Here is a 12,632-nt window from a genome sequence, read left to right as displayed (position 1 = left end):
ACAATGGGATGACTGTGTCATCGTTCACTTGTTTGTGCACATGTATGTGAACGTGTGTGTTTGTGTTTTGGGCACCGAGATATGATTAGTTGCCCTCTCAACTTGTCCTTGCATCCATCAAGGAGAAAAATGGTTTCTCCCACAGGAATTACGAAGAGATGTGATTAATCAATTAGTCAATCAATAAGTCTGTTAGTCAATAAATCGTCATGTCAAGTCAGTCAGTCAGTCAGTTGGTTGGTGCTCCGGCCAAAGGCTGCTCAGCAATGCTCATCATGCCCGCCTCCCGCCATGGCACCATGTGAAGTCCTTCCTCAATTTGGAGAAATGCAATTCCCATAAACCCCATCAAATATTTTATATATATATATTTATGAATGGGTCACCCTGCCCACTTCTTTATATATATATATATATAAAGAAGTGGGCAGGGTAAGGAGGGAGGGCTGGAGAGATGAGGGTGGAGGAGAGAGACGTGGCAAAATAAAGGGAGGAAATACCAATGAGGGAGCGATGTAGGGGCAGATGATGAGAAGGAGAGTGACAACAGTTGGAGAGAAACAGGCAGAGAGAGAGCGAGAGAGAGTGGAAGATGAAGAGGGAAGGAAGTGGAGAGAGAATGTGTTTAATTATTCAGCATTACCCGTGTTCTCTATTTATGGTCCTTTTAGAGCAGCCAGTAGAAGCTATATATACACATACTGTAGGCACAGGCTGCTCCCTTAAGTACAGCTCAACAGGGAAGTTTCAACTCAAAAAAAAAAAAACAAAGAACAGAGAAAACATGAAGAAAAACCTGATTACATATTGATAAGAGAAATGTGCAGGAGGATGGGATGACGCAGCGAGGGGGGGGGGATAGACAGAGGAGGAAAAACAAAGAAAGAAAACCTGCAATAGATATGTAAGATGAGAAAGGGAGACTGAGGAGGAAGTGAGGCTAAAATTATCTTTCCACTGCGGCTACTCGTCTATCACTGTTCTCAGCCAAACTGTTTTTCTTTACTCTTTTTTTTTTTTTTTTTTTGCTGACATAGAAGCTGCAACAAAAAAACAACAACCTGGAACAACTTTTCTCTTTAATTGAGAAGAGATGTTAGGTGCACATGTGAAGAGAGAGATGGAGAGAGAGACAGTGAGAGAGAGAGAGAGAGAGAGAGAGAGAGAGAGAGAGAGAGAGAGAGAGAGAGAGAGAGAGAGAGAGAGAGAGAGAGAGAGAGAGAGAGAGAGAGAGAGAGAGAGAGAGAGAGAGCACTGAGGGACAGATCTCTATCATTTAACTAGATTGGGGAGAGGAATTGTTGATAAACCTGTTATCTCTTGCTCCCAGAATCACAGAGCTGCAGCTACGTGGCACATTACTGGCCCTCTATCACCAATTATATAAAACACTGTGCTGACCACACACACACATACACACATACACACACACACACACACACACACAAAAGGATGCATGCATGGGTACACATAAACCTACATATCTCTAGCTTCATTACACAGAGTATGCAGAGTAAAAACTATAGCAGCAGAATGCAGCGAACTGGGATAAAAGTGATGCCGTTGCTTTTTCTGTGGGAAAAGATACCAAAGTGCCTCATGTAAGAAAAGGTAAAAATAACTTTTTTTCTATTACTGTTTGTCTTGAGATGTTTTCGTATCATATTTCTGTTCAATAAAAATGCAAATCTCAAAAATGTCAGCTGCTGACGCATTTTTCACTTCATCCAAGAAGCTTATTAAAATTTTAATAATCCTAAACATAGCCTAAATTTGTCTGCAGAAATGATTACTCTTTTTATTTCAGTGAAATGAAATGAAAAGAAGTAAATTTGCTGCTAGATTTTATCCAGTAACATTGACATTTACTATTAATCTGAATAAATCTCACAATTACATTCAACAAGGAGCAAAACAAAAGAGTTTGTGTAGGTTGTGTGTTCTAGAGGAGCCGTCTGGTGATTCTCAGTGGTTTTAAACTGCAGAGCAAAGCTGAACCCTGGCCCGCTGAGTAAAATCAAAACGAGTTGTAAAATCATGTTTACAGCCCACCTGACTCTAACCTTTACATTTGAGCAAACATTCAGTCTCCACCTGTGCTCACTCCACAGCACACTGACAAGGATTCATTGATCCAGACTGGGGGATGCAACAGTCCAAAGCTGCACACACTATTCTTATGTGTTTCTTTTATAAGTGTCTAAAATGGTTCGGAGCAAGCCGGAGCAATTGCGGCTCACTAATACCCACCAGGCTGAAGGTCAATTTATCATCTCAGTGACTCAGAGATTCACCTGCTCACGAGAAGTTGATCCTCTTCAGGCGGCTTGCCTCGACGAGGGAGCTCAATCGCCTGAGGAATTTAAAATAGATGGCATTTTTGCTGAAGTGACTCTGCTCCTTATCTGTATGTATGAGACCAATATTTTCCAGTTTACATCTGTACCTACTTCTACAGCACTCAAGGGCAATATTTGAACCGACACACTATTCTGAATTGAAAATGAGTATTTCTCTTAAGGCTGCAACTAACAATTATTTTCATTATCAATTAATACTGTGATTATCTTCTTGATTAACCTTTGGTCTATAATATTTGAGAAAACTGTGAAAAATACTTATCACAAGTTCCTATAGCTTGAGGTTACATATTCTAATTGCTTGTTTTGTGCAAACAATGGTGCAAAACGAAAAAGATATTTTGTTTCCTATCAGGTATGAGAAAGAAAAGCAGCAAATCCTTACAAATCAATAGGTAATGTTTAGCATTTTCTCTTAATATAGCCTCAAAAATTATCAAAATAGTTGCAACTTCATTTTCTGTCTGTGGTTTCAGCTCTACTGTTTTATTTTCTATTTCACACCTATGGAGTTTTGAATGTGTACAACAGATTTGTTAGAGCTTTGTAGGCCTAAAGTTCATCATATTTAGCACCAAACGGAAATTTTAACACCAAATAGCCACTAAAAAAATAAAACAGTAGGAATGTCATTTTTGAAGCTATCAACAGCGGTAATAGAATAAACTTCAGTGTGGAGAATTATACACTGTGAAACACCCAATCACAAACCAGTGTGGATGAGCTTAATGGGCTCCTGAGCCAACAGACCGGTCCTGTTGCCATAGGCATTCTGTGGCTCAGTAATGTATAGGAACAGACCGGCTGAATGTCAGCCAGTAAATGAGCCGTGACTTTCACCAAGACAGCAGAGTCAGCAATAAATGGATACACATAACTCTTCTGTTCTCCCGTCCTTTTGTGTTTTTTCACTGCCTTCTGTCGCTTACACGCACACGCACATACAAACCCACATGTGGATGTCAAATTATTTCTAGAAGTGTGGAGGAGAATGTCTGACCTCTGCCTGACCTTTCATCTGGTCCAATCAGCTGTAAGAAGGACCAGTCTCCATTAGTGTCTGACCTTGACTCTCTGCTCCATTAGACACACTGTCTCACACACACAAAATAAATGCACTCACAAGGGCCTTCACATGTCCACACTGTCACATATTTGAACAAACATATGTTTATTCCAGAGTGAGGTTGTTAAACAAAGTGCCGCATCGCTGGTGCAACATCCTGCAGAGTGACAGGATAGGAAGGAGCAGAAACAGGAAAAGGAAATGAGGACCACCGAACGGCGGGCCACCATGGAGGGAAGAGGAAGTTCAGACAGTGACATGGATGAAGAGATAGTGTTTAAATGACAGGAGCAAGGAGCTGAGTCAAGCTGACAGCAGAAACCTCAAACCACAGTGATGTCACAACACCAGACCAATCACAAGCACCTCCTGTCAATGGCCAAAACACTTCCCCTTCAAATATCTCATCTCAGTAGAGAAACTAAAAAAACCCCTGCAGAGGTATAGGAAGAAAGGTAAATACAGTAGAGAAAGATGAAAAAGGAGTAAAGCAAATTCTCCTAAAAGCATTTTAATGTGCCCCAGATTCACTACACTTAAGTCTCTTTTACATTCACTCCATTTCTCTCAAGCTTGTGCACTGCTTTTATCTGCTGTCTTCTGTTTCCTTCAGTCACAGTGCACATTTCTAGTTTTTATTCCATATAGGCTACTCAGAGAGAGTAAACAATAGTTGATAAGATGGGGGAGCGTGCCATCAGAGCGATAGGCGTATCAAAGTCTGTACGTATTTTTACCTTGTACACCTGCCCGTAGGTGCCATTTCCCACCAGCTCAACCAGCTCAAAGATGCCAGCAGGGTCCTGGAAAGACAAAGAAAACATAGCAGGATTATTAGGATGAATACGACTAAAAGATTCAAGTCAAAATAATGTTTAGAATTTGTTAGAATAATCCAGTGCCACATGCTCAATCAGATATAGACAATAATCACATGTATGACAAAGCATGACATTGTTTAGCCATGCTAGCAGCATGGCTATGCAGATGTAAGGTTGGTCACTCCGGTTTGGATCCTGACTACAATAACTATTGGTTGGACTGCCATGAAATTTTGTGCAGACATTCATTTCCCCCTCGAGATTAACTGTAATAATATTGGTCAGACCCTGACTTTTCCTCAGAGGCTGATATGATGAATGTAACTTGGGTGACTGGCTTTTCATCCAGCACCACTATCAGGTCCAAATTTTAATTCATCCAAATACTGGTTGAACTTTGTGTTAGCAAATGCTAGCATGCTAACACACTAAAATAAGCTGATAGATATTATAACTGCAAAACAGGAGCAAGATAACATTGTCCTTATGAGCAAGTTAGACTCGCTAGCTCAGCTGTCGACTCCTTCATTTCTGTGTTACAGCAGTGAACGCTTCTGACCCAGGCCGTGCCGGTGTCCTGCTCTACCATCTGAGCTCTCTGGGTGTTGATACATTGGTCTGAAATGCAGTCCTGGATTGTTTTAGGCTTGTGTCCAGACCAGCTAATAATTTAAGCCCGCAGTCGCTAGGTTGCCAACACAGAACTCAACGCATCTCTGACAAGGAGCAGCTCGAGCAGAGCTTAAAACCCACTGACCCCTGTGCACACAAACAGACACACACACACACACACACACACACACACACACACACACACACACACACACACACACAGACACACAGACACACACACACCTCCCCCTTCCTTTCTGCTGCGTGTTGCTGCAACAATAGCCGGTATTCACCCTCTCTTTCCTTCTCTCTCCCTCTCTCTTTCACACTCTCTCTGCTCCTCCAACAAACCCAAGTCCATCTATGCCTCTCTCACTCTTTTATCTCAGTGTTCCTCTCCTTCATTCCTGACAGAGTCCAGGACAAGTACTTTTTTCTCTAACGCTCCTCTCATTCCAACCGATTCCCACGAACACTGAGGCCCTTTTACCAGCTTCTCTTATGTCTCTTTTCTCCCTGTGCGTCTAGGGCATTATAAAGTTTTCTAAATGTTACATACCATCATTCATTTTGCTTCAGTGTAAACTTTATATAAACTTTAGCCCTCATTCTTTCTGCCAGAGGTGCAAGTAGCTAGTATTGGGCCCTCGTCAACTAATGATATTAAGTCCACAGTCCAGTGATTAGAAGCCCAGTGTCTGTAAATGTATATTATCAGCAGTCCAACACTGTAAATGACCTTATAACACAAGTGTGTGGTTTTGGAGGGTGATGTGGTTCTTATTCTTGCAATTCTCATGATGCACTGCTTGTAATGTGGTTTACCTTGATTTTACTCGCGTCGGCTCAAAATACACCAATATCCAAAGTAATTTTCACCCTTTTTTTCATCCTTTTTCCTCTTTGAAAATGGCTCTACACTATCTACTAGGGACGAGCCGTAGAAGATGTTTAACAATGAGAGCTTCCACAGTGGGCAAAGCTAGAGGCTTTTTTCATTGCTGATTCACCAAAATAAAGTGCACTACTGTGTAGATCTGAACTGGGACTCATGCAAAGCTGCAGGACAGATGATGTTACACGATACCCACTTTTCACAGACAATTCCCCTCTCAATAAAGCATCATTTTATTTTCACTTCCAGAAGTAACACGTGCAGCTTATTTGCATCCCCGTCTCTCTCCTCTAACCTCATCACGCCTCGCTTTCTGCACTGCTCTCTCTTTCATGACACATCTGTGAATGTTTTTCAGCTGAACTTTAAGTTATCTTTGCTGGCACAACATGCAGATCTATGTGTGCTGCCACAGTAGGGAAGGAAATAACACAGGCTCATGGCCAAAATGAAAGAAAACTTCACAAGTGCACTTTGGATGTTACAGTTTAATAAATGTACATGCTCAAGGTCTTTGCATGTGTATATTTTAACACCATCTTTTTCTTCAGTTTTTTCCTAGTTTATCCCTCCTTCTCTTGTCTCTTTCCCCAGTCCCTCTCTCCATCCCTCTCTCCGTCCCCCCCTTGCTCTGTCTCTATATGTTTGTTTCTGCGGGTCTCAGCAGACCTGTCAACCTGTCAGCTGTTTCTGAAGATAGGGCCTTGTGCTTTTCTTGCACTCTCCTTCCTTTTCCTGTCGTTTTTTTTTCACCCCTCTTTTCTTTGTTGTGTAGTGCAGACGCACACGTGCACTTTCCCCTCACATTCAAACGCACACACACACAAATGGCAACAAACTCATTCTCTCACACTTTGTCTCAAGTACATCCTCCCGCTGTCTCGCTCTCTCCATATAACCACACACACACGTACTGTGCCAAAAGCAAACTCCTACACGAGGGCTAGTGTTCAAATGTTCTAACGAGTACGAGTGGGCACAAAATGAAAAGTGTGTGTCTAACTAAACGCGTGTGTATGTGCGAAAGAGGGAGTCGGAGAGAGAGACTGCAAGCCTCTTTCAAGAGTGCAGACAGCAGCATTCTGCAAGCAGTGCAGCTGCTCGCTTTGCCATCAGGCCTTCTGCTTGTGCAGGTAGAGTTTTCCTCCCCGCACTTCCTTTTTCTCTCTCCTAGTAAGTGTATGTGTGTGTGTTTGGCAGCTGTGTGAATTAACTCTCAGAGCAGCATACGAAGTTCTGACAGCAACTCCCAAGACACATCTATGAGGATGCGCCCTCTTCATCTTCCTGTTTTTACTCAACAGAAACATTCAGATTATAAAAAAATCCACGCACGCCACAGACACACACACACAGACACACACACACACACACACACACACACACACACACACACACACACAAGCACATGCAGTAAATGCGTATGCATATAGGAACAACAAGCACATGATGAAGGCATGTGGAGCTTTCCTTTGCTCCACGCATGGAATACAGAATGAGTGCTGTGGCTAGAGAAACAGAGAATTTTTGCTGCTCTAGTTCATACATGTCCCCAGGCTCACTGATAAAAATATAGCACGATATCATTCATATTTTATAGGCCACTTGCAGAATGAGCTCTCTGCATGTGCCAGGCTTTGTCAGTGCATCTGCATGTGTGTGTGTTTGTGTGTGTGTGCACGTCTGTGTGTCTGTGGTTTAGAGTTCCCTATGACTGGAACAATTTTTTCCCCCCCTTCCCCTTCTTCTCAATTTGTGTTTTGTGCTGTGCATTTGGCAGAGTCACATGACTGCCACATGACCTCACTGGTGGCAAATGAATCACAGTGCGTGTGCGCGTTGACGCTGCTGAATGACAGTAACACATTAAATATAGCTCCCAAAACAACAAAAGTGCTGAGAGAGGTAAGAATGAGGATCAGCCCGCTGAGGCATGATGAACACACAGACACACATAATTTCTCAAAATGTCAACTTCTGAGAGAAGGTTTACTTTAACCCCAGTGACAGTGCAGATTTTTTTTTTTTTTTTTTTTTTTTTTTTACTTTATCCACCATCTTTCGAAATTCTTATCAGACCAGACATCTGAGAATTTTCCAAACCCACAAAGTAGCATGACTTCCTTCATTTACTATGAGGACATTTTTAAAGATAACTTCCATTTCCAAGGCTTTTCACACAACAACAGCAATGACATGTGTATCATAAGTATCTTTGAGATAGGAACTCACTCACCACTTATCTAGAAGTCTGAAGACGGAACAATATTATCTCACCAGCATTCAGTGCCATATTCAAAGCATCATTTGAGCAAAGCGAGCATGAAGCAGGACCCAGTCTGGGCACAAGGACACTGAGACAGATGCAGCACTGAATCTACTATTTTCTCCAAACAGGGGATATCAGCCCATGTGCAGCATAGGCCATTAGAAATAATGGGTTTTAGAGTGCAGGGCTGGAGTTCTTGAGAAAGCCACTTTACAACGTGTGTGAGGACTTTAACTGACTGCATTCATTCCCTCCTTCCTGAAACTAACCTTAATCCTCTCCACTGCATTCCTTGCCTTAACTCTTACCTAACCAAAAGCTAAACCTTGTTCTAAGCTTAAGCCTAAAACCAGAACAACCAACTTTCATTAAAAATCTCAGGTGACCTGATGACTGCTAAAATTAATATGAACCTAAGATGATAAGGGACACAACCATAATACATTAGCATTTCCTTACCACATTGGACCACTATTCTTGAGAAGTTCATCAGTGTTATCAGATACAACTGCAACCATTTTTATCTGTAATCTTTCTATAGTGTTGTGGGTCAGTTTGACCTATTCAAAACTGATTTATTTCACAAAACGAAATGACTTATCCTCATTAAGGCTTATGTAACATCATAAAGACTGGCAGATTCCTCGGCTGAAACACATATACAGTATATTCCTCCTGCCTTAATTAAAGACCTTTCATTTACATTAGAGTGCCTTGAAGTTCTCCGAACTGACAACTAAGGAAACGACTGGCTGATTGAGGAAGCTGAGCAATTAATGGTAATTATTAAGCTATTGTCACTTGCCAAATTCTGAAGAGCACTCAAACACTTCTTAAGGGGGCTAGCTCTCTGTTTTTGTTTGCTTTCTTGTCTCTGGCTTAAACTCAACTTCCTGATTCATTGTAAGCACTTCAGTTCAAACAAGAGACAGACTGTGCCCTCTTATGTTTTTCCAAGTATGAAGGGAAAAATACCACACCTGTTGAACAATGAATAGATTTCTAATCTAAACCACTTTTAGTTTGTACTGTCTGTTTCCGTCAGCCTGTCATGTCAAACATCAAATTCAATTATGAAAACAACAAAATTGTGACTGAAGTGCAGGAGAAAATGGGCTACACTAGAGAACTGGCTGTAAACGCCAGATCAAATTCGGTTTTAAAGCCAGGAACATAAAATTTATTTGCCACAGACAAGAGGCCTTTGCATGAGATGTGTATCTGTTATGGTTTCTCTCTCTCTCAGTTTAAGACGAAACATTTCTATCCACATCCATCTCACCTTATCAATATCCACACGAGGATCAGAAGGAAACAAAATGTGACAGATAGAGAAGTTGTTAGTGTGACTCTCAGGGTAAAAAAAAAAAAAAAAAACACAGACAGTGCAATAAGTGAAGATTAGACTTCCACTAGAGCAGTAATAAATCAGTGCAGATGTGCGAAATCTGTGTGGTTGTGTTCACACAGTGGCACAAATTACTGAAGAGATAAACTGCAATATCAAAACAAATTGCACTTCTTATAGACAAAAACACGAATCAGTTTGTTCTTTGTGTCATGAAAAGAACATTTTAGGCCTACTTCATATCCATACTCTCCACTGTCTGTCTCCATCTGATTCTGCTTCTGATTCATTGACAAGTCATTTACTGGTTTAGTCTCAACAACATTCCCGCATCCAACACAGTCAATTTCCAACAACATAAAGGAAAGAAAACCAGGACTGAGCTGCATCCAGCAAACATCAAGTATTTTTGCTCGATAAATTACTTAAACAATGAATTAACTGAAAAACAGTTTATTAATTTTCTGTCAATCAACAAAGCAATTAATCAACTAATTGTTTCGACACAAGTGTAACTAAGTCGCGCTAAGCAGCTTCGTTATGTTATGATTCTATCAACCAGACCCAGATCTTAAACAGTACTGTTCACAGACATAGCTTTATGACAGCGATGTAGTTTGTGCAAGAATATTAAGATTAAGCTCTCCAGCCTCTTGTTTTGGCTTCATAGCCCACAACTTTACTGTTCTGATTAAGTCTCATTCACTCTCGTCAACCTATACTTTCCAACAGGCAGCGTTTTATCAGCAGAAAGCACCAATACACAACTTTGTGCTACCTCTCTAGCACCAAATTAGTGTTACTGTATTTGTTGGATGTATAAACAGTTTGTCAGTGTTGTGTTTATGGTTCCACTGCCCCCAAGAAGCCAAAAGAAATCTACCAATTCTAGTTTAAATATTATAAAGGTTACTCTGCATACTTTGTAGACAGTGCACTTAGCTTAACCTGGTGCTACATGAATTATCTTAACACAGTACAATGCCCAAATATGTGAGAGGTCAGGCATTAAAAATAGATTGGAAAAAAAAAATTTGAGAAGCGATTGATTTCTCATTCACTCTGACTATTTCTTGTCTAGTTCATGTTGGCCTGCTGTGTATGTTTAGTATATGTGTCTGAGCAGCGGCCAGGTGAGTGCTGTTATTGTCTATAGAAAGTGAATTACAGAGAAGTGAGGTGGATTGAATTAGAGACCCTAAGAGGATGATAGGAGTCATGCTGGGGCCGGGTCTGCCTCTTATAAAACCACTTACACTTAACAACATAGCTCACCACTGCTTGCTTTTACAAGTAGATGCTGTGGTGGCCTTATTCCCAGTACATCTCCCCCAGACATGTACAGTACATTAACAGGAGTCAACTCTTAATCACAGATTTACAGCCCGCCGAAGATGATCTGTGCTACAGTTTGTTCTGAGATGCTAATGAACCCATCCCTTTCTCGCTTCTCGCCTTCCATCCATCTCTGCCAACTTGTCATCTCACACCTTTCCCTGTCATCTCTCCGTCCAGCCCTCCGTCCCCCTCATCATTCATCTTTTCTTCTCGATTTTTTGCCTGCCGCTCTCTCCCTCTGTCGATTCCATCCATCTGTCTTGCCTTCCTGCCCCGCACCATGTGAGTCAGACACAACGGAGGGATTCAGCTCCTACTATGGACTTGTTTACATGCACATGATTCCTTCAAGGCACTTCAGATTAAGTGTGAGTGTACAGCACAAGAGGAAGGAGAAAAACAAGTTAGAAAGTGTGTGCTTGTGCACACTCATGTTTTAATATATCATTAAAAGTTTTTAAAGCATGCTGAACCATAATGTATTATAATATAAAGTTATAATCTCAAAGATCACAGCTTGTGTTTACTATATTTTATGTGCTGGCAAGATTTTTGCTGACTGCGTGTGTTGCTTATGCTCTGCACTTCCAAGAAGCCATTTGGAAATCAAAGGCTGTGGCTACCGCAGTGATATCTTTTTCCTTGAAATTCATTTACTTTATCTGCTCAGAAACTGTACTTTACATTAAATACAAACCACTGGTGTTTTTCTTGGCTGGAAACATAAACTATGTCTCTTCCTGTGGATGACAGGATTTTCCCAGGAAAACCTGCCTTCAACCTGCTTGTTTATCCTCCCTTTACTTGGTATAGGCTGAGTTACTATTCCTTAAATCAGCTAGCACGTATGAAAAAGGGACATTTCTAGTAAAATGTTGGGGATTACTAATGGAATTTGGCAGATTTAAGTTAGGAACTTCATATTTAGTGCATTCAGTTTGTACATCTTAGTTCTTTTATAAGTGGAGTAGAGAATTAAAGACTTGATGTGGCTCTATCAGTGACTTGGGGGGGAAAAATAGGTCAACTAGAAGCAGGCAGGCAGAGTAGAAAAGAGGGTGGGAGGGAGAGGGGTATTTCTCAGCGACAGACTGCCATACAGTATATAGACTATTCATGAATAAGCTCTGTGTAAGCCTTGGGCACTGCTGTGGCCCCGTTACTATGGCGTCCGTGGTGAACGGCCGAGGAATGTGGTCTTACTGGGCAGCGAGGGATGGAGAGGGAGGGAGGAAGGGAGGAGATCTGGAGAGGGGCCTATGCCTTGGACTACTTTGGTCACTGGTCACATCTCCACCTTTAGCCCGAGCAGAGCCTCTGTTGCTTTCTTCTTCTTCCCTCTCTGCTCTCTGTGTCTCTCATTGTTCCTCTAAGTCTCCCTGAGCTGCATTCATCCTCACACGTCCTGTTTCCCTCTCTGAAGCCATCAATCCTGCTCTCTCCCTCTGCGTCTGTTTGTCTTTTTTTTCTCTCTGACCGTGTGACCATCCCTTCATCCTCACCTTCCTTCTCTTTCACTGCAGATCTCACACCTGAGTCCCTGCACAGCACACTTGTCTACTGCCAGTGTGTGCGCGCATGCCTGCGAGCGTGGCTATACTTCCTGCTGGTTTACCATCTGTTGCTCTCATCAGCTGACTGGATGAACCCGTGCCTCTGACGCCTCTGACCTGTGCGCGTGTGTGTGTGCATAAGAGCGCATCATCATTTTACATAAAAACCACTGTAAAAAAAAAACCACACAGCGTTTCAACCTCTACTGTTCTTTTTGGTTGTCAGTTACAAAGACAGGAAACAGCAGTGAGATGGCTGTGACTGCCTGTAACTTTGGCTTTTCCCACTCAAGTGAAGGCATCTATACAGGTGCAGCTGGGGCTGATGTGCGACACCAGCAAATGTTGCAGAGACCAGACAAGGCATGAG

At 41.8% G+C, this 12,632-nt stretch overlaps 1 protein-coding gene across 6 annotated transcripts in view; it reads right to left on the bottom strand.

Annotated features, from left to right (window-relative positions):
- tnika (TRAF2 and NCK interacting kinase a) overlaps positions 1 to 12,632 on the bottom strand; it is a 61,428-nt gene that overhangs the window by 45,542 nt on the left and 3,254 nt on the right. For all 6 annotated transcript variants that reach the window (XM_071498969.1, XM_071498973.1, XM_071498971.1 and 3 more), the window contains exon 2: positions 4,164 to 4,229. In XM_071498969.1, coding sequence (XP_071355070.1) covers positions 4,164 to 4,229 — 66 coding nt within the window. The remainder of the gene's footprint in view (positions 1 to 4,163; positions 4,230 to 12,632) is intronic.

The sequence above is a fragment of the Trachinotus anak genome, unplaced genomic scaffold (genome assembly GCF_046630095.1).
Source record: "Trachinotus anak isolate AG129_WGS33_773 ecotype Australia unplaced genomic scaffold, CSIRO_AGI_Tana_v1 ptg000015l, whole genome shotgun sequence".
Lineage (NCBI taxonomy): Eukaryota > Metazoa > Chordata > Actinopteri > Carangiformes > Carangidae > Trachinotus > Trachinotus anak.
This window is presented reverse-complemented; position numbering and strand designations above follow the sequence as displayed.